The sequence below is a fragment of the Salvelinus alpinus genome, chromosome 2 (assembly GCF_045679555.1).
Source record: "Salvelinus alpinus chromosome 2, SLU_Salpinus.1, whole genome shotgun sequence".
In the NCBI taxonomy this organism is placed as follows: domain Eukaryota; kingdom Metazoa; phylum Chordata; class Actinopteri; order Salmoniformes; family Salmonidae; genus Salvelinus; species Salvelinus alpinus.
The window spans coordinates 49800131-49821242 of record NC_092087.1 but is presented as its reverse complement, the minus strand read 5'-3'; the positions used below and the strand labels follow the sequence as shown (position 1 = coordinate 49821242).

Below are 21112 nucleotides of genomic sequence, written 5' to 3'. Positions count from 1 at the left end.
TGTAGTCCGTAATATTTTTCAAGCCCTGCCACATCCGACGAGCGTCAGAGCCAGTGTAGTAGGATTCAATCTTAATCCTGTATTGATGCTTTGCTTGTTTGATGGTTCGTCTGAGGGCATAGCAGGATTTCTTAAAGGCGTCCGGATTAGTATCCCGCTCCTTGAAAGCGGCAGCTCTAGCCTTTAGCTTGATACAAATGTTGCCTGTAATCCATGGCTTCTGGTTGGGATATGTACGTACGGTCACTGTGGGGACAACGTCGTCGATGCACTTATTGATGAAGCCGATAACTGAGGTGGTATACTCCTCAATGCCATTGGATGAATCCCGGAACATATTCCAGTCTGTGGTAGCAAAACAGTCCTGTAGCGTAGCATCCGCGTCATCTGACCACTTCCGTATTGAGCGATTCACTGGTACTTCCTGCTTTAGTTTTTGCTTGTAAGCAGGAATCAGGAGCCAAATGGAGGGCAGGGGAGAGCTTTGTATGCATCTCTATGTGTGGAGTAAAGGCATGTGACATGCTGGTAAAAATTTGGTAAAACTGATTTAAGTTTGCATGCATTAAAGTCCCCGGCAACTAGGAGCGCTGCATCTGGGTGAGCATTTTCTTGTTTGCTTATGGCCTTATAGAGTTGGTTGAGTGGTTGAGCCGCGACTCGGTGAAACATAAGATATTACAGTTCTTAATAGCCTGTTGGTAGGATAATCGTAAGTCATCAATATTATTTTCCAATGATTGCAAGTAGAACTGTTGGCAGTGGGAGTTTACTCGCTCGCCTACGGATTCTCAAAAGGCAGCCCGATCTGCGTCCTCTTTTCCTCCGTCTTTTCTTCTTGCAAATGACGGGGATCTGGGCCTGTTCCCGGGAGAGCAGTATATCTTTCTCGTCGGACTCGTTAAAGGAAAAAGCTTTTTCCAGTGAGTAATCCCAGTTCTGATGTTATTTTCGGTCATAAGAGACGGTAGCAGCAACAGTATGTACAAAACAAAACAAAACAAACAAAAAACGAACAAAATAGCACAATTGGTTACGGGCATGTACAACGACGCCATCTTAACACCCAAGTGTTAGATTCAGAACAGATCCTTACCTCGTGGCTAGGCTGGGCTGTAACAGCAGGCTGCGCCTGTGCCTGTACAATGGTGAGAGGGGCAGCAGCTGGGAAGCTCTGTGGGGCCGTGGGGCCGTTCTGATGTATCGGAGGCCCTGGGGTGGCTGGAGCAGAGGCTGGCTGAGCCTGGGCCTGGGCCTGGATCCACCCTGCACTGGGCTGGAACACACAGGGGAAAATGCAGTTTATGACAAAGATTATCAAGAACACATCATATAGAATCATCATTTTTCTTCACAGGAGCAAAGAGGGGACGAATCATTGTTGAGCAGGGTTGATATTGTTGCTGGAAACTGCCGGATAAAAGTAATTGAGGAATGGCTGCTGCAATAGTAAGGGAATCTACACAGCTGATCCATCATCCCAAAGAAGAAGTAGTAATCGAGTCATGTGGTGTTTATATGCTGAGGAGTGAACAGAGGCAGATAGAACATCACTGTTGCGCTTGAGGGTCGGTGTTATGGTCAGGAAATTACAGTAACTTTCCCAAAACTCCTAGGTTTTCCAGAAATCCCAGTAGGAAGATTTTTCAGGAGGGAATAAGCAGAAAATCCTCCAATGAGGACGTATGGAAAGCCTGGGAAATTTGGGAGTTACCGGAAATGTTGCATCCCTAGGGGTTGATTTGGGATTGGGAAGTAATGTTGCACTTGGTCATCATGGGAGGGACAGAAAGCGAAGCTCGCGGGATCTGGCAGCTTGCGAGGCTAAGAGAAAGCTGAGGTGCTGCAGCTAAGTGTGGTGTTGCTACGGCAATGGCTCAGAAGGGTCAAAGTTCAATCAAGCCGGTAGTATCCCTGACCTACCATTGAACCATTTGGTGATAGAAGCAGGGACTTTTCCAAACCCAGGCCTTGGTCAGAATGCTCAGGCACTGGAGAGGTGGGCTGGCTTTGGCTGGGCCAATAGGCCCCGCTGTCTGGGGAAGTAGGGGAGCTGGTCCCGCGAACCCTAGCCTCTCCATAGCTTTGGCTGGGCCGGTACGGGGCGTGTAGGGGTGTTGGGGAGCTTCTCCTGCGACTGACGATGTGGCTGAGACAGTGGTCGAGCAGGGAGAGATCTCCACTGGAGGAGCGGACCAATAGGGAAGGAGGCGGGGAAAGATGTGAGGGAGATGGAGGAGCCGACAGGGGGGAGGTGATTAGAGGGCGATTGAGCAGTGAGAGAAGCTGGGGGGAGACTAGGGAGGGGGTGTGTACTGATGAGCGCTGGGGGGAGGGAGGGAGGGGAGGCGTGTAAAGGTGGCCTAGAGACCCCCCAGCCTCCATCCTAGTTCTTAGTAGAAGGTCAAAACTCACACAGGCCCTGCGGGAGTGGGGTAGAGGGAGGTCTGAGGAGCGTCGTACAGGATTTGTAACCAGGATGGCAGGATGTGGGGGATTGACTGATTGATTGATTGAGTCATGGTAGGAACACTGATGGTGCTGGGACAGGTGAGGGGAGAGGACAGAATACTGAGGGGGAGGAGAGTCTAAAGGGGGGACCGTGGCTGCTGCGTGCTCCTCTGAGTTTCTGTTACCCTCCGGGCTCCGATGTGTGACCTTGTCTCGTTTGGGACAGAGGTGGCAGGGAGAACGGCACAGAGGCTTAGGGAGGGAGTGGGTCCTGCACATGTCAATCAAGGAGGTGCTTCCACGTCTAGCGCACAGATTGCTCCCACCACAACACACTGTACTCTCATTGGTCCCACAACCAACCAAGAACTCTCCTGTCATCTCTGGGGAGCGAAGAGCATTCTGGAATGCAAAGGGCTCACTGAAGTGTCGCTGCTCAGGTGGCATCGACAGGACAAAAGAAAACAGATTTTAGTTCAGTTTGTCTTTACTAAAGACAGATAATACCGAAAAGAAAACGTTAACAAGGAGCTAAAGAGACATAAAAAGGGAATGTCTGAGACTTGCAGTGAGAATACGTTTAGAATAATGAGTTTTGTAATTTGAGTTAGAGGCAATGGGGAATTTTGTATGAGAAAACTTACAGGTGGAGACTGGTAGTCCCCCTGGTGAAGCTGTGCTTTAGGTTGCTGGTAGGCCCCGTGGTGCAGCTGAGTGGTGGCTTGCTGGTAGGGTACCTGATGAAGCTGTGTGGTAGTAGCTAAGGGGTAGGCCACTTGGGGAGGCTGTGCAGTGGACTTCTGGTAGGCTCCCTGGTGCAGCTGGGCCTGGGGCTGCACAGGGGGGCTGTAGACCACCTGGGGTGTAGAGATGGGCTCTGGGATGGACTGGTATGGTGCACTGGGCTGACCGTTTTTAACATTTGACAGCACCATAAGGCCCACTGCACCATCAGCTATAATAACAGGAAACAGAGGGGAGAAAACATTATGTCAACCTGGAGGGAGACGGAGAGAAAGAGAGAGATTAAGAAAGAAACAGAGGGATGGAGAGATGAACTGTCATTCGAATTCAAAAGCTGGGCGATGACTCAGAGTTGAGTCACACCCTGCATCTCTCTCTCTCTCCCTGCATCTCTCTCTCTCTCCCTGCATCTCTCTCTCTCCCTGCATATCTCTTACTCTCCCTGCATCTCTCTTACTCTCCCTGCATCTCTCTCTCTCTCTCCCTGCATCTCTCTCTCTCTCTCCCTGCATCTCTCTCTCTCTCCATCTATCTATCTACCCGTCATCTATAAGCCCTGTGGAGTTTTTCCCCCATCTGGATTAGATAATGGCGATGGAGGAGATGGCTGGCGTTTTACAATCCCCTAACCAATTGTGCTAATGTGTGTGTTTTTTCGTTATTTGTAACCTTTTTTCTATATAATGTTTCTGCCACCGTGTCTTATGACTGAAAAGAGCTTCTAGGTATCAGGACAGCGATTACTCAACCCGTACTGGAGGAACACTTTCTCTTTAATGAGTCGGATGGGAAGGATTTCTTTCAGACGCCCGACAAGGCCCACATCCCCGTCATACGCAGGAGAAAGAGACTGAGATATCGGGGACGAAGGTACGGGTGCCTTGTAAGGATCTGGCGGGGAGCGGGTAATCTCCCTTTACCATCGGTACTATTAACCAACGTACAATCAATGGAATATAAAATATATGAACTACAATCACGTATATCTTACCAACAGGAAAATAAAAAAACGTAAAATCTTATGTTTCACCGAGTCGTGGCAAAACGACGGCATGAATAACATACATCTGGCGGGTTTCAAGCTTTTTCGGCAGGATAGAACAGCGGCCTCTGGTAAGACAAGGAGTGGTGGTCTATGTATATTTGTAAACAACAGCTGGTGCATGAAATCTAAGGAAGTCTCGAGGTTTTGCTCGCCTGAGGTAGAGTATCTCATGATAAGCTGTATACCACACTATTTACCAAGATAATTTTCCTCTCTATTCTTCATAGCTATCTATTTACCACCACAAACCGATGCTAGCACTAAGACCGCACTCAATGAGCTGTATACGGCCATTAGCAAACAGAAAAAAGCTTATCCGGAGGCGGCGCTCCTAGTGGCCAGGGACTTTAATGCAGGGAAACTTAAATCCATTTTACCTCATTTCTACCAGCATGTTAAATATGCAACCAGAGGGAAAACAACTCTAGACCACCTTTACTCCACACACAGAGACACGTACAAAGCTCTCCCTGGCCCTCCATTTGGCAAATCGTACCATAATTCTATCCTCCTGATTCTTGCTTCAAAGCAAAAACTAATGCAGGAAGCACCAGTGACTCGGTCAATAAGAAAGTGGTCAGATGAAGCAGATGCTAAGCTACAGGACTGTTTTGCTAGCACAGACTGGAATATGTTCCATGATTCTTCCGATGGCATTGAGGAGTACACCACATCAGTAACAGGCTTCATCAATAAGTGTATTGATGACGTCGTTCCCACAGTGACCATACCTACATACCCAAACCAGAAGCCATGGATTACAGGCAACATCCGCACTGAGCTAAAGGGTAGAGCTGCCGCTTTCAAGGAGCGGGACTCTAACCTGGAAGCTTATAATAAATCCCGCTATAACCTCCGACAAACCATCAACAGGCAAAGCGTAAATACAGGACTACAATCTAATCGTACTACACCGGCTCCGACGCTCCTCGCATGTGGCAGGGCTTGCAAACTACTACAGACTACAAAGGGAAGAGATGACGCAGTGGTCTAGGGCACTGCATCGCAGTGCTAGCTGCGCCACCAGAGTCTCTGGGTTCGCGCCCAGGCTGGGCTGGGTTCGCGCCCAGGCTCTGTCGCAGCCGGCCGCAACCGGGAGGTCCGTGGGGCGACGCACAATTGGCATAGCGTCGTCCGGGTTAGGGAGGGTTAGGGAGGGTTTGGCCGGTAGGGATATCCTTGTCTCAGTATGTAAAAAAGGTAATGAAATGTAAAATGTAATGAAATGTAAAATGTAATCAAATGTATGCACTCTACTGTAAGTCGCTCTGGATAAGAGCGTCTGCTAAATGACTAAAATGTAAATGTAAATGGAAGCAAAGACGCAAGCTGCCCAGTGACACGAGCCTACCAGACGAGCTAAATTACTTCCATGCTCGCTTCGAGGCAAGTAACACTGAAACATGCATCAGAGCATCAGTTGTTCCGAACAACTGTGTGATAATGCTCTACGTAGCCAATGTGAGTAAGACCTTTAAACAGGTCAACATTCACAAGGCCGCAGGGCCAGACGGATTACAAGGACGTGTACTCCAAACATGCGCTGACCATCTGGCAAGTGTCTTCACTGAGATTTTCAACCTGTCCCTGACTGAGTCTGGAATACCAACATGTTTCAAGCAGACCACCATAGTCCCTATCCCTGTGCCCAAGAACACTAAGGTAACCTGCCTAAATGACAACCGACCCATAGCACTCACGTCTCCAGTCATGAAATGCTTTGAAATGCCGGTCATGGCTCACATCAACACCATTATCCCAGAAACCTTAGACCCACCTCAATTTGCATACCACCCAAACAGATCCACAGATGATGCAATCTCTATTGCATGCAACACTGCCCTTTCCCACCTGGACAAAAGGAACACTTATGTGAGAATGCTATTCATTGACTACAGCTTAGCGTTCAACACCATAGTGCCCTCAAAGCTAATCACTAAGCTAAGGACCCTGGGACTAAACACATCCCTCTGCAACTGGATTCTGGACTTCCTGACGGGCCGCCCCCAGGTGGTAAGGGTAGGTTACAAAACATCTGCCACGCTGATCATCAACATAGGGGCCCCTCGTTGGTGCGTGCTCAGTCCCCTCCTGTACTCCTTGTTCACTCATGACTGCATGACCAGGCACAACTCCAACACCATCATCAAGTTTGTAGATGACAACAGTGGTAGGCCTGATCACTGACAACGATGAGACAGCCTATCAGGAGGAGGTCAGAGACCTTTCTAGGGAGTTTTTCCTGACCACCGTGCTTCTACACCTGCACTGCTTTCTGTTTGGGGTTTTAGGCGGGGTTTTTGTACAGCCCTTTGTGACATCAGCTGATGTAAGAAGGGCTTTATAAATACATTTGATTTGATTTGACCTGGCCGTGTGGTGCCAGGACAACAACCTCTCCCTCAACGTGATCAAGACAAAGGAGATGATTGTGGACTAAAGGAAAAGGAGGAACGAGCACACCCCCAATCTCATCGATGGGGCTGTAGTGGAGCAGGTTGAGAGTTTCAAGTTCCTTGGTGTCCACATCACCAACAAAACACACTAAGACAGTCATCAAGAGGGCACAACAAAACCTATCCTGAAAAGATTTGGCATGGGTCCTTAGATCCTCAAAAGGTTCTACAGCTGCACCATCGAGAGCATCCTGACTGGTTGCATCACTGCCTGGTATGGCAACTGCTCAGCCTCCGACCGCAAGGCACTACAGAGGATAGAGCGTACGGCCCAGTACTTCACTGGGGCCAAGCTTCATGCCATCCAGGACCTCTATACCAGGCGGTGTCAGAGGAAGGCACTAAAAATTGTCAAAGACTCCAGCCACCCTAGTCATAGACTCTTCTCTCTGCTACCTCACGGCAAGCGATACTGGAGCACCAAGTCTAGGTCCAAAAGGCTTCTTAACAGCTTCTACCCCCAAACCATAAGACTCCTGAACAGCTAACCAAACGCCTACCCAGACCCCTTTTTTACGCTGCTGCTACTCTCTATTTATTATCTATGCATAGTCACTTTAACTCTACCTACATTCGTGGCCAAAAGTTTTGAGAATGACACAAATATTAATTTTCACAAAGTCTGCTGCCTCAGTGTCTTTAGATATTTTTGTCAGATGTTACTATGGAATACTGAAGTATAATTACAAGCATTCCATAAGTGTCAAAGGCTTTTATTGACAATTACATGAAGTTGATGCAAAGAGTCAATATTTGCAGTGTTGACCCTTCTTTTTCAAGACCTCTGCAATCCGCCCTGGCATGCTGTCAATTAACTTTTGGGCCACATCCTGACTGATGGCAGCCCATTCTTGCATAATCAATGCTTGGAGTTTGTCAGAATTTGTGGGTTTTTGTTTGTCCACCCGCCTCTTTTAAGGAATGACCACAAGTTCTCAATGGGATTAAGGTCTGGGGAGTTTCCTGGCCATGGACCCAAAATATCGATGTTTTGTTCCCCGAGCCACTTAGTTATCATTTTTGCCTCATGGCAAGGTGCTCCATCATGCTGGAAAAGGCATTGTTCGTCACCAAACTGTTCCTGGATGGTTGGGAGAAGTTGCTCTCGGAGGATGTGTTGATACCATTCTTTATTCATGGCTGTGTTCTTAGGCAAAATTGTGAGTGAGCCCACTCCCTTGGCTGAGAAGCAACCCCACACATGAATGGTCTCATGATGCTTTACTGTTGGTATGACACAGGACAAATGGTAGTGCTCACCTTGTCTTCTCCGGACAAGCTTTTCCGGATGCCCCAAACAAACGGAAAGGGGATCCATCAGAGAAAATGACTACCCCAGTCCTCAGCAGTCCAATCCCTGTACCTTTTGCAGAGTATCAGTCTGTCCCTGATGTTTTTCCTGGAGAGAAGTGGCTTCTTTGCTGCCCTTCTTGACACCAGGCCATCCTCCAAAGGTCTTCGCCTCACTGTGCGTGCAGATGCACTCACACCTGCCTGCTGCCATTCCTGAGCAAGCTTTGTACTGGTGGTGCCCCGATCCCGCAGCTGAATCAACTTTAGGAGACGGTCCTGGCGCTTGCTGGACTTTATTGGGCGCCCTGAAGCCTTCTTCACAACAATTGAACCGCTCTCCTTGAAGTTCTTGATGATCCGATAAATGGTTGATTTAGGTGCAATCTTACTGACAGCTATATCCTTGCCTGTGAAGCCCTTTTTGTGCAAAGCAATGATGACAGCATGTGTTTCCTTGCAGGTAACCATGATTGACAGAGGAAGAACAATGATTCCAAGCACCACCCTCCTTTTGAAACTTCCAGTCTGTTATTCGAACTCAATCAGCATGACAGAGTGATCTCCAGCCTTGTACTCGTCAACACTCATACCTGTGTTAACGAGAGAATCACTGACATGATGCCAGCTGTTCCTTTTGTGGCAGGGCTGAAATGCAGTGGAAATGTTTTTGGGGGAATTCAGATCATTTGCATGGCAAAGAGGGACTTTGCAATTAATTGCAATTCATCTGATCACTCTTCATAAGATTCTGGAGTATATGCACATTGCCATCATACAAACTGAGGCAGCAGACTTTGTGAAAATTAATATTTGTGTCATTCTCAAAACTTTTGGCCACGACTGTACATGTACATATTACCTCAATTACCTCGACTAACCGGTGCCCCCACACATTGACTCTGTACCGGTACCCCCTCTATATAGCCTCGCTATTGTTATTTTACTGCTGCTCTTTAATTATTTATTCATTTTAATTTTCTATTTAACACTTGTTTTTTCTTAACTTCTTAAAGCATTGTTGTTTAAGGGCTCGTAAGTAAGCATTTCACTGTAAGATAAGGTCAACACCTGTTGTATTCGGCGCATGTGACAAATACAATTTGATTTGATTTGATTACGTTGAACTGATCGGCCCTTGAACTGATCGGCCCTTCCTCAAGACAAGGTGATCTGCCTGTGTGTGTGTGTGCGTTTCAATTACTTAAAGTTTTCTTATATACACATTCATCTATGTGTTTGTTTGTTGTTTGTTTGTTTGTTTGTTTGCCTCGGTCTCTCTCTTTGTGTTTAGAGGCTGCAGTCAGGTTCTTACATGTGGTCGAGGTGGCGTGGGCGGGCAGGCTGCAGATCAGGGTAAGGGGCTGGTCGGCTTCTGCCTCCTCTGGCTCTGTTGGGGCCAGTTGCGCCCCCTGTCGTGGTACCCCCATGCTGGGCACCTGCAGCAGAGTTGTTTAATGTACAGATTCGGTCAACAATAACATGAAACATTGATTCAGATAGACCAGTGGTCACCAACCACTCGGTCTTCAAATTATTCCTAGTTGATCACCAAAAATGTCTGTAGAAAAGCCAACGACATTTGTCTTGCACTGTTTGGCGGTAGGTGCACTTCGTAGGCAAAGTGTTTCCATTTTGAACCATTTCATTGGTCTGAAGGGACAAACTCTGCCTACCCGCTAGACCCGAAAAGCTAAATCAAGTGTGCCTACTGCGCAGGCCAATCAGATCGCTTAAATCACCATGCCTGCAGCTTCCTAACCCACAGCAAAGTTTGATACTAGCCTACGTGAGATTTCACAACTTTTGAAACCATGACTAGAGCGACACTGTCAAAGAATACAGCAAATAGCTGATGTTTTTATGAGTGAATTCATGTTTAAGTTTTTATTCAGAACTGTCAACACTGTTTTTATTCCAACACTTTTACAAAACATTAAACGCGCTTCTCACTTACAGTCGCGGTACAACCAGCACCTTAGCTGCGATGAATGAGTAGCTAAGTGTATCGATAGGCCTGTGTTTTTATTATTAGCGGCTCGTCGTGTCTATTTGTTAATCAAGGAATATTTAACTTTCTCTGGCCGTAGGAACAACATGAATTTGAGGCAGAAATAATGAGGTACGACTCAAGTTTCTCCATCAGGTGGAAGACGATGTCCCCTATGGTAAGTCTCACCGGAGAAAAGTAGAGAGCAGGGGGAGTGAGAGGCAGACCCAATGCCGCTCTCTCCCTTCTCTCCGCTGAGACCTACCATCAGATTCAGGTACCATCAGTCCAGTAAAATAAAAAAGAGAATTATTCAAATGTATGCTCTTTGTGCCTCACAAGTATACAACAACTGATCTATTTTGTTATCATAGCTTGAGTTCTTAAATATAATATGGTCCGAGAAGAACAATATTGGCAGGCCAAGCATAGCCAATATGCTGCGATAATGTATTAGGCCTACTGCACAAACCTCATTCCTACAGATCTGTTTTTATTAGGTTAATGTTGCATAGGCTTACATGTTTTAAAAAATATCTGAGTGGGACATCTCAGCTTGCATTTTGACTCCGAAAGTGATCTTGACTCAGAAAGGTTTGGTGACCAAATAAAGGGACAATTTAAACACCAACAACAACGACAAATATAGCTGGGAACAGCAATGAACGGGTTTCAGAGGATGACAGAAAGGACAAAAGATCAGTTGGATAACAAAGCAAGCACCCTCAACTATCTTCCTATCTTCCTTTTGTTAAATCAAGAATGCAAGTGAAGTTTGTTCTAGTGCTTTAGGTTGGCTTTAGGTTGGTTATCTTTGAAAGCAGCAGGTTATCACTCTTAAAGTCATTACTTAATGTATTGAGTTTATATATAAATATGAGTAAGTCAAAAGTTTGGACACCTACTCATTCAAGGGTTTTTCTTTATTTTTACTATTTTCTACATTGTAGAGTAATAGTGAAGACATCAAAACTATGAAATAACACATATGGAATCATGTAGTATATTCTTCAAAGTAGTCACCCTTTGCCTTGATGACAGCTTTGCACACTCTTGGCATTCTCTCAACCAGCTTCATGAGGAATGCTTTTCTAACAGTCTTGAAGGAGTTCCCACATATGGTCGAATGTGGTGTTATTTGGACTTACGGTACATGAGAATACGCTTTTCAAATGTTTTCCAAAATGTCCAAGATGGAGGAAAATCTATCCTGATGGACCTTATGCGTCCTTGAGGCAAATTATTTCAGCATGAGGAAAGACACCTACATACAACGTTTCAAGTCTCTAAGTCAAACAGGGCAGATATGAAGGTTTAAGTGAGACTGCTTGTAAAAATGTTACCTATAGGCCAGTTGGTGCCATTCTTTTTTTGACCAAGTCACTCATGGCCTCTAGTTTCTGTGTGCCAAATTAGAAAGAAAGTTACCAATCTATGCTTAAGTTATTTGACCATGTCAAGAAAACAATTACAATTCAGAGAATAACAAAAGCTTTGCTGTGAACCCCTAAAAAGCACAAACCTGTAGCAGGGTCTGGGTCTCGACTGCAGGGACGGTTCGCTCCCTCCTCCATTTGATGAGAGCCACTCGATCCTTGATGGACTTTCCTACAATCTTCACATCGCTGTCCAGGAAGAAGCCTGAATCTACCTATAACAGAGAGGTTATTACCAATGCTGCGTTCATAACATCTCGTAAATACCAGCATACGACTGGGGAAAATCCACTTGAACGCCCCTCCAACTGGTAATTACTAGTGGGAAACATGTCCATCGTCTCTCTCCGACTTCTCGCGCATGCTGATGTCACAACTCTGATGTCACATACTAAGGAAATGACACCGCACACACCCCAGCCACGAGTTGTTCACTCCCTTACCGTCGGGGAGATGGTATCGGAGCATGAGGTCTGATAGAAACGGTCTCTGATCCTGTTGGTGTCTACAATCCATCAGACTGCTGAACACTTGAACTGGACTGACCACCTGCTCTGATTCTCCGCACCTTAGCACACACACACACACACCCCCACGCACAAATGTACATTCATGCTACACACACATCACAACTGCTGCTACCATTATGACTGCTAAATGCCGCAATGTTTAAAAACTTGCCCCCAATCGCCTCATCCCCAAAACATGTGTAAATATTAGACTATAAAATGTATGCTACTTATATGCTTCTTAGATTGTATTATTTCTTATTGCTGTTGCATTGTCAAGAAGGAACCTGCAAGTAAGCATTTCGTTGGACGGTGTATAACATGTGTATCCCATACATCCGGCTAATAAAACTTGAAACTTAAAATGACCTCGATAACAGAATTTCCGGCAGATAAACGCTACAAAAAAAAATTATTTATAAAAAACTATTCATATGGTTTTTGACCACTATAATTTGCTTACGAGCATGATCGGTACTTTAACTTTATGATTGCTGCAGCTTGTTTGCCATTAACCAATTGGCGTTCTCAATTAGTTGAAAGCACGTGAATGCACACAACTCTTTGCTCTAAATTTCCAAGTAGTATTTTCAGAGTTTCCCACTTTTTATGAATTCAGCATAAACAAACCCGGAAGAAGCCTGACTCCACCGACAGCAAAGAGGTTATCCTCAGAAATACTCTAAGGATGAGATGCTAATCCAGTTCTTTTCAATTAGCAGTGCAGTGCATTCTGGGTCAAGGAGTGCACTCCTTCAAGGAGTGAATGGGAGTCAATTGGGCACTAACTCAACATCCCAAAAATAGCATGAATTACATGAACAAGACGCACAATATTACAGATCTTTTCCGAGATGTGAGATTATTAAGTTCTCCGTAATATTTTACTGCTTTGAAATCGTGACATGACATGCTTTCGAGTAAAAAAAAGACGTTTCTCTACTCATACCCTGACTTTCTAGAAGGGAGTGTGTGACGAATGGCCTAGCAACCGTGTGATACAGCATGACAATGTCAATGTGATTGGTCAAGAAAGCTCAGAGCGTTAGGCATTTCTCTATTAATCTTTCCTACAGTTTAGGGTCTTTCAGTAGATTGTCTTTGTCATCGCTAAACAAACCAGGAGGAGCCCTGACGTCACCTAAGGCAGACTGGACAGAACAGGACAGTGCAGACAGGATAGAGGTCATCACTAAGAACCCTGACTCCATCAACAGTAGACAGGACAGGACAGGACAGGACAGTGCAAACAGGACAGTGCAGACAGAGCAGGAAAGGATAAAGGTTATCACTAAGAACCCTGACTCCATCTACAGTACAGTAGACAGGACAGTGCAGACAGGACAGAACAAGGAAGGACAGAGGTTATCACAAAGAACCGTGACTCCATCTACAGTAGACAGGACAGCAAAGCAGAGGTGTTATCACCAAACAGGGACGCATAAGAGCTAACGTGGAAATTTGAATTGATCGGACAGCACTTCAGGGACATCAGTTGTCCCTATCTTTGTATCACAGTCACCCAACGAGATGAAAGCTTGCCCCTCCTTAGCCCACAGCTCTCTGATGGGCCGCAGGGTCTACCAGACTGACTGGTTTAAATCAATACCTTTCTGGATGATACTGGCCCGACCACAAGACCAATTCGAATTTACTGATTACATGATGGGTAATTATATCAGGACTGGCTTGTGGAGATTTTTTTTTTTACTGTCCAGGAATGGACTGTAACACGATATCAAGTCTTTCAGCGTGTTTGAGGAAGATCAGTTTAATCACATAATGAGTTGTTATATGGGATTAGAGGTTATTTGTAGATATGTGATTCTGTGCAGTCTGACTGTAATCTCAAAAACATACTATTTCATGACTATCACCAAATGCACAGCAGGCCCCAGCCCCCAGAGGCATGTTGGGAGATGTAGTCTGTACAGACAAGGCCGTAACTACATATGAGGACGCTGAGATCTGGACTACAGTAATTTTTTCTAATTTGAAAAGAATAATAATGAAAATATATATTTTGTACACAATAAAGAAAATCAATTACAGGTCAACATCTAAATATTGCTCCCAGCGTTGATCAAAGCTAGTAGGCTATTATTATTATTACATTTTTATTTAACCTTTATTTAAGCAGGTAGGCCAGTTGAGAACAAGCTCTCATTTACAACTGCGACCTGGCCAAGATAAAGCAAAGCAGTGCGACAAAAACAACTACACAGAGTTACACATAAACAAACGTACAGTCAATAAACAAAAACAACAACACAGAGTTACACATAAACAAACGTACAGTCAATAAAACAATATAAAAATCTATGTACAGTGTGCGCAAATGTAGAAGAGTAAGGAGGTAAGGCAAAAAATAGGCCATAGAGGCGAAATAATAAAAAGTGTGATAAATGTGCAAGTAGAGATACTGGGGTGCAAAAGAGCAAGAGGATAAATAACAATATGGGGATGAGGTAGTTGGGTGTGCTATTTACAGATTGGCTGTGTACAGGTACAGTGATCGGTAAGCTAATCTGACAGCTGATGCTTAAAGTTAGAGAGGGAGATATAAGACTCCAGCTTCAGTGATTTTTGCAAATCGTTCCAGTCATTGGCAGCAGAGAACTGGAAGGAAAGGCGGCCAAAGGAAGTATTGGCTTTGGGGATGACCAGTGAAATATACCTGCTGGAGCACGTGCTACGGGTGGGTGTTGCTATGGTGACCAGTGATGGTGGGTAGTATATGGGGCTTTGGTGACAAAATGGATGGCACTGTGATAGACTACATCCAGTTTGCTGAGTAGAGTGTTGGAGGCTATTTTGTAAATGACATCACCGAAGTCAAGGATCAGTAGGATAGTCAGTTTTACGAGGGTATGTTTGGCAGCATGAGTGAAGGAGGCTTTGTTGCGAAATAGGAAGCTGATTCTAGATTTAATTTTGGATTGCAGATGCTTAATGTGAGTCTCGATGGAGAGTTTACAGCCTAACCAGACACCTACGTATTTGTAGTTGTCCACATATTCTAAGTCAGAACCGTCCAGAGTAGTGATGCTAGTCGGGCGGGCGGGTGCGGGCAACAATCGGTTGAAGAGCATGCATTTAGTTTTACTAGCATTTAAAAGCAGTTGGAGGCCACGGAAGGAGTGTTGTATGGCATTGAAGCCATACAACAGGTTTGTTAACACAGTGTCCAAAGAAGGGCCAGATGTATACAGAATGGTGTCGTCTGCGTAGAGGTGGATCAGAGAATCACCCGCAGCAAGAGCGACATCATTGATATATACAGAGAAAAGAGTCGGCCCGAGAATTGAACCCTGTGGCACCCCCATAGAGACCGCCAGAGGTCCGGACAACAGGCCCTCCGATTTGACACACTGAACTCTATCTGAGAAGGAGTTGGTGAACCAGGCGAGGCAGTCATTTGAGAAACCAATGCTATTGAGTCTGCCGATAAGAATGCAGTGATTGACAGAGTCAAAAGCCTTGGCCAGGTCGATGAAGATGGCTGCACAGTATTGTCTTTTATTGATGGCGGTTATGATATCGTTTAGGACCTTGAGCGTGGCTGAGATGCACCCATGACCAGCTCGGAAACCAGACTGCATAGTGGCGAAGGTACGGTGGGATTCGAAATGGTCAGTGATCTGTTTGTTAACTTGGCTTTCGAAGATTTTAGAAAGGCAGGGCAGGATGGATATAGGTCTATAACAGTTTGGGTCTAGAGTGTCTCCCCATTTGAAGAGGGGGATGACCGCGGCAGCTTTCAATCTTTGGGGATCTCAGACAATACGAAAGAGAGGTTGAGCAGGCTGGTAATAGGGGTTGCAACAATTTCGGCGGATCATTTTAGAAAGAGAGGGTCCAGATTGTCTAGCCCAGCTGATTTGTAGGGATCCAGATTTTGCAGGTCTTTCAGAAGATCAGCTGTCTGGATTTGGGTGAAGGAGAAGCGGGGAGGGGGGGGGGGGCTTGGACCAGTTGCTGCAGGGGTATGCTGAGCTGTTGGCCGGAGTAGGGGTAGCCAGGTGGAAAGCATGGCCAGACGTAGAAAAATGCTTATTGAAATTATCGATTATCGTACATTTATCGGTGTCCCAAAACTTTTGGGAATTCGTGCTACACGATGCAAATTTCTGTTTGGAAAAGCTAGCCTTAGCTTTCCTAACTGATTGAGTATATTGGTTCCTGACTTCCCTGAAAAGTTGCATATCGAGGGGGCTCTTCGACGCTAATTCAGAACGCCACAGGATGTTTTTGTGCTGGTCAAGGGCTGTCAAGTATGGGGTGAACCTAGGGCTATATCTGTTTTTAGTTCTACATTTTTTTAACGGGGCATGCTTATTTAAGATGGCGAGGAAAGCACTTTTAAAGAGCAACCAGGCATCCTCTACTGACGGGATGAGGTCAATATCCTTCTAGGATACCCGGGCCATTTCGATCAGAAAGGCCTGCTCGCTGAAGTGTTTTAGGGAGCGTTTGACAGTGATGAGGGGTGGTCGTTTGACCGCAGACCCATCACGCATGCAAGCAATGAGGCAGTGATCGCTGAAATCCTGGTTGAAGACAGCAGAGGTGTATTTAGAGGGCAAGTTGGTCAGGATGATATCTAAGAGGGTGCCCATGGTTATGGATTTAGGGTTGTACCTGGTAGGTTCCTTAATCATTTGGTTGAGATTGAGGGCATCTTGTTTAGATTGTATGATGGCCGGTGTGTTAAGCATATCCCAGTTTAGGTCACCTAACAGTACACACACTGAAGATAGATGGGGGGGGCAATCAATTCACATACAGTATGGTGTCCAGGGCACAGCTGGGGACTGAAGGGGTCTATAACAAGCGACAACAGTGTTTCTGGACAGGTAGATTTTTAAAAGTAGAAGCTCAAATTGTTCGGGCACAGACCTGGATAGTATGACAGAACTCCGCAGGCTATCTCTTCAGTAGATTGCAACTCCGCCCCCTTTGGCAGTTCTATCTTGTCGGAAGATGTTATAGTTAGGGATGGAAATTTCAGGATTTTTGGTGGCCTTCCTAAGCCATGATTCAGACACGGCTAGGACATCAGGGTTGGCGGAGTGTGCTAAAGCAGTGAATAAAACAAACTTAGGGAGGAGGCTTCTAATGTTAACATGCATGAAACCAAGGCTTTTACAGTTACAGAAGTCAACAAATGCGAGCACCTGGGGAATGGGAGTGGTGCTGGGGGCTGCAGGGCCTGGGTAACCTCTACATCACCAGAGGAACAGAGGAGGAGTAGGATAAGGGTACGGCTAAAGGCTATAAGAACTGGTCGTCTAGTGCGTTCGGAACAGAGAGTAAAAGGAGCAGATTTCTGGGCGCGGAAGAATAGATTCAAGGCATAATGTACAGACAAGGGTATGGTAGGATGTGAGTACAGTGGAGGTAAACCTATTACTTAGCCAACTAGAAGAATGAAGTAAGAAGCTAGTGTTAAATGGAGCATACTTCAGCAGGAGCAAACAATAAGGTATTAAGTTCTCATAATAACTTTGCTTTACAGAGAGTTGGCTACTGAGACAGACGGTGATGTGGCACTAAGTGGTGAGGCTGAGGCAGGCTGCAATGCATTCAGGAGGAAGTAGAGGAGACAGAGAGAGCGAGCGGAAGCAAGCAGAGAGAGGGGTTATTACAGTAGGTCACAAACTTGGGGCCATGGCCCCATGTGGAGTCCCTTAAGAAAATTGGTACTAATCTTATCAAACAAGTTAGGAACTTAAAAAAAGAAGACATGTTTCAATATGAACATCTCCACATGGCCTATCATCCCTATAGACCTGCATTAAAATGCAAGCGATACAGTTCTAAAAATGTCATCCGTTTTCGTTTATATCTGTGGTTGTTCGTCTTATCTCAATCGCCCACTGGAGGTTATAGTTTACCCATGTTTTACCACTACATCACTGATAGTAATACAGAATCATAAGTAATATCATAATAATTCATGTGAATGTGATAATACGATCATCTGTGTGCTCCATTGATGCCTGTTTGTGTGGAGCTTGATAATTGATACCTAGGAATACAAATGTGAACGCTATGTAATTTGAGAAAATAACTATCTATGTATAGAGTTGATGATTTTATCCATTGCATCATTACAACTGATTGAACAGCCGCTGATGCTACGTGTCAGTGTGAATCATTTCTCAGATTTCCCCCCTTTCAGGGGTATAACATTACAATTGTATAGCTAATAGGCTACGTGTTTGTATACTGAGCAAAAATATAAACGCAACATGCAACAATGTCTAAGATTTAACTGAGTTCATATGAGGAAATCAGTCAATTGGAATATATTAATTAGGCCCTAATCTATGGATTTCACATGACTGGCAATACAGATACGCATCTATTGGTCACAGATACCTTATAAGAAATTGACCTCACAATGGGCCTCAGGTACTTGTCACAGTATTTCTGTGCATTCAAATTGCCATCGATAAAATGCAATTGTGTTCGTTGTCCATAGCTTATGCCTGCCCATACCATAACCACACCACCACCATGGGGCACTCTGTTCACAACATTGACATGAGCAAACCGCTCCCCCACACGACGCCATACACATGGTCTGCGGTTGTGAGGCTGTTTGGACGTACTGCCAAATTCTCTAAAACGATGTTGGAGGCGGCTTATGGTAGTGAAATTAACATAAAATGATCTGGCAACAGCTCTGGTGGACCTTCCTGCAGTCAGCATGCCAATTGCACGCTCCCTCAAAACTTGAGACATCTGTGGCATTGCGTTGTGTGACAAACCTGCACATTTTAGAGTGGCTTATTATTGTGCCCAGAACAAAGTGCACCTGTGTAATGATCATTATGTTTAATTAGCGTTTTGATATGCTACACCTGTCTTGGAAAAGGAGAAATGCTCACTAACACGAATGTAAACAAATTTGTGCACAAAATTCGAGAGAAATACGTTTTTTTTTTGCGTTTCAGCTCATGAAACATGGGACCAACACCTTACATGTTGTGTTTATATTTTTGTTCAGTGTAGATCGACTGAGGTGAATGAACCTACAACAGCCAAGGTGATAATGGTTGGGTTCATTTTTGCTTGTTTTTGCTGTTCTCCAAATATATATATATATAAGCAACTCTGTCCTCTAGACTATATATATACATATATATATACATATATATACATATATATACACATACATACATATACATATATATAAATATATATACATACATATACATATATATACACATATACATATATATACACATATATATACATATATATACATACATATATATATACATACACATATATATATAAATATATATACATACATATACATATATATACACATATACATATATATATACACATATATATACATACATATATATATACATACACATATACATATATATATATATATATATATATATATATACATAGTCTAGAGGACAGAGTTGCTTTCCATGAGGATGCCACATGGCTAGATTAAAGTAAAATGCTACATTTTACTCATCATAAAACAAAAAATGTATTAAGGCTCATCAAATAAATGGTATCTAGGGGACAGTCATATAATTTCTCACTCCATAACATAAATATCATACTCTGCAACTGGTACTGCAAATACACCAACAGTGTCTGCAAGACAGATCTGAGCCATGATAATGTGAACCCTGCTCACCACAGCCATTTAGAGTCTCTACATATGGCTCTGCTATAGATGTCTTCACGGGTCCAAACACTTGGACTTGTTCCGAAATGGATCCGTGGCTTTCCTACCTGACCCGATATGATTAAATCAATAGTTTTTTATAAAGATAAGCATTCTATTGTTAGATTATAGGAGTAACATTGGTAGTCCTAAAACATTCGTCACATATCAAGTTTAACTGTCATATCAAATTCAACTGTCGGCGTCCGAGGGAGCATCGGTGCTCACTGAACTTCATAGACCTGCAGCTATAGCCTAATAATAGCCACACCACACCAAACCTGTACAAAGGTTTCTAAACTTTATAAGAGTAATATCAAAAGTAAGTAAAGTCTCCAGGCTCTGTCGCAGCCGGCCGCGACCGGGAGGTCCGTGGGGCGACGCACAATTGGGCTAGCGTCGTCCGGGTTAGGGAGGGTTTGGCCGGTAGGGATTCCCTTGTCTCATCGCGCTCCAGCGACTCCTGTGGCGGGCTGGGCGCAGTGCGCGCTAACCAAGGGGGCCAGGTGCACGGTGTTTCCTCCGACACATTGGTGCGGCTGGCTTCCGGGTTGGAGGCGCGCTGTGTTAAAGAAGCAGTGCGGCTTGGTTGGGTTGTGCCTCGGAGGACGCATGGCTTTCGACCTTCGTCTCTCCCGAGCCCGTACGGGAGTTGTAGCGATGAGACAAGATAGTAATTACTAGCGATTGGATACCACGAAAATTGGGGAGAAAAGGGGATAAAATTTATTTAAAAAAAATTAAAAATAAAAAGTAAGTAAAGTCTGTGTTTATAGGGAAAATATGAACAGGCTGTTATATTGCGGTGAACACTAGGATTAGCCTACAGTTGGAACTTAATTTAGCCAATGAAAATGTCTCAACATAATGCAAAAAAAAAACTTTTTGCATACTTAAAGAACTGGTTTAGATTAGGATAAATAGGCCTACAATAATAATAATGATATAATAATAATAATAATAATAATGATAATAAAGATGATAAATACGAAAAGAAATAAAAAGTTTGAAAATTGCATCAAACCTGAATAGCGACCTGTCCGTTCCCTTTCTCAGCTTCTACACTGTACTCTTTTCTCCTCTAACGTTCGCTTTACTTCAATGAAAAATGCCTCCATCTTCGCAATCAACAGCAGCCTAGGCCAAGGCTACTCTCTCTTGCTCTCTCTCTCTCCTCAGCAACATACGTACGCGAGGTGAGCGGCCGGAACAAGTTTCAGCTGGACCTGGCCGGCATAAGCTATGTTTTAAATTGCAAATGGAGTGACACAGATCACAAGCTTGCACCGTTTTCTCATCACCTCACTGATTAAATTACTAGAGGACGGGTCCAATCGGGTCTAGTTGGTAAATCCATTTTAAATGCACATACCCGAGTCCCGTGGCAATTATATCAGACCCAACCTAGATCCGAGACAAAGGTCAGAATTTTGGACTTCGACACGCTTGGGCCCGGGTCGGATCTCGGAATTTCGGGTCTGGTGGA

The 21112-nt window shown here is 44.5% G+C and overlaps 1 protein-coding gene across 5 annotated transcripts in view; it reads right to left on the bottom strand.

Moving 5' to 3' along the window:
- wnk2 (WNK lysine deficient protein kinase 2) overlaps window positions 1-21112 on the bottom strand; it is a 66586-nt gene that overhangs the window by 34560 nt on the left and 10914 nt on the right. For all 5 annotated transcript variants that reach the window (XM_071383425.1, XM_071383389.1, XM_071383398.1 and 2 more), the window contains exons 7-10: window positions 11499-11627; window positions 9302-9425; window positions 3096-3406; window positions 1097-1276 (exon numbers count right to left, since the gene is read on the bottom strand). In XM_071383425.1, the coding sequence (XP_071239526.1) occupies window positions 1097-1276; window positions 3096-3406; window positions 9302-9425; window positions 11499-11627 (744 nt within the window). The remainder of the gene's footprint in view (window positions 1-1096; window positions 1277-3095; window positions 3407-9301; window positions 9426-11498; window positions 11628-21112) is intronic.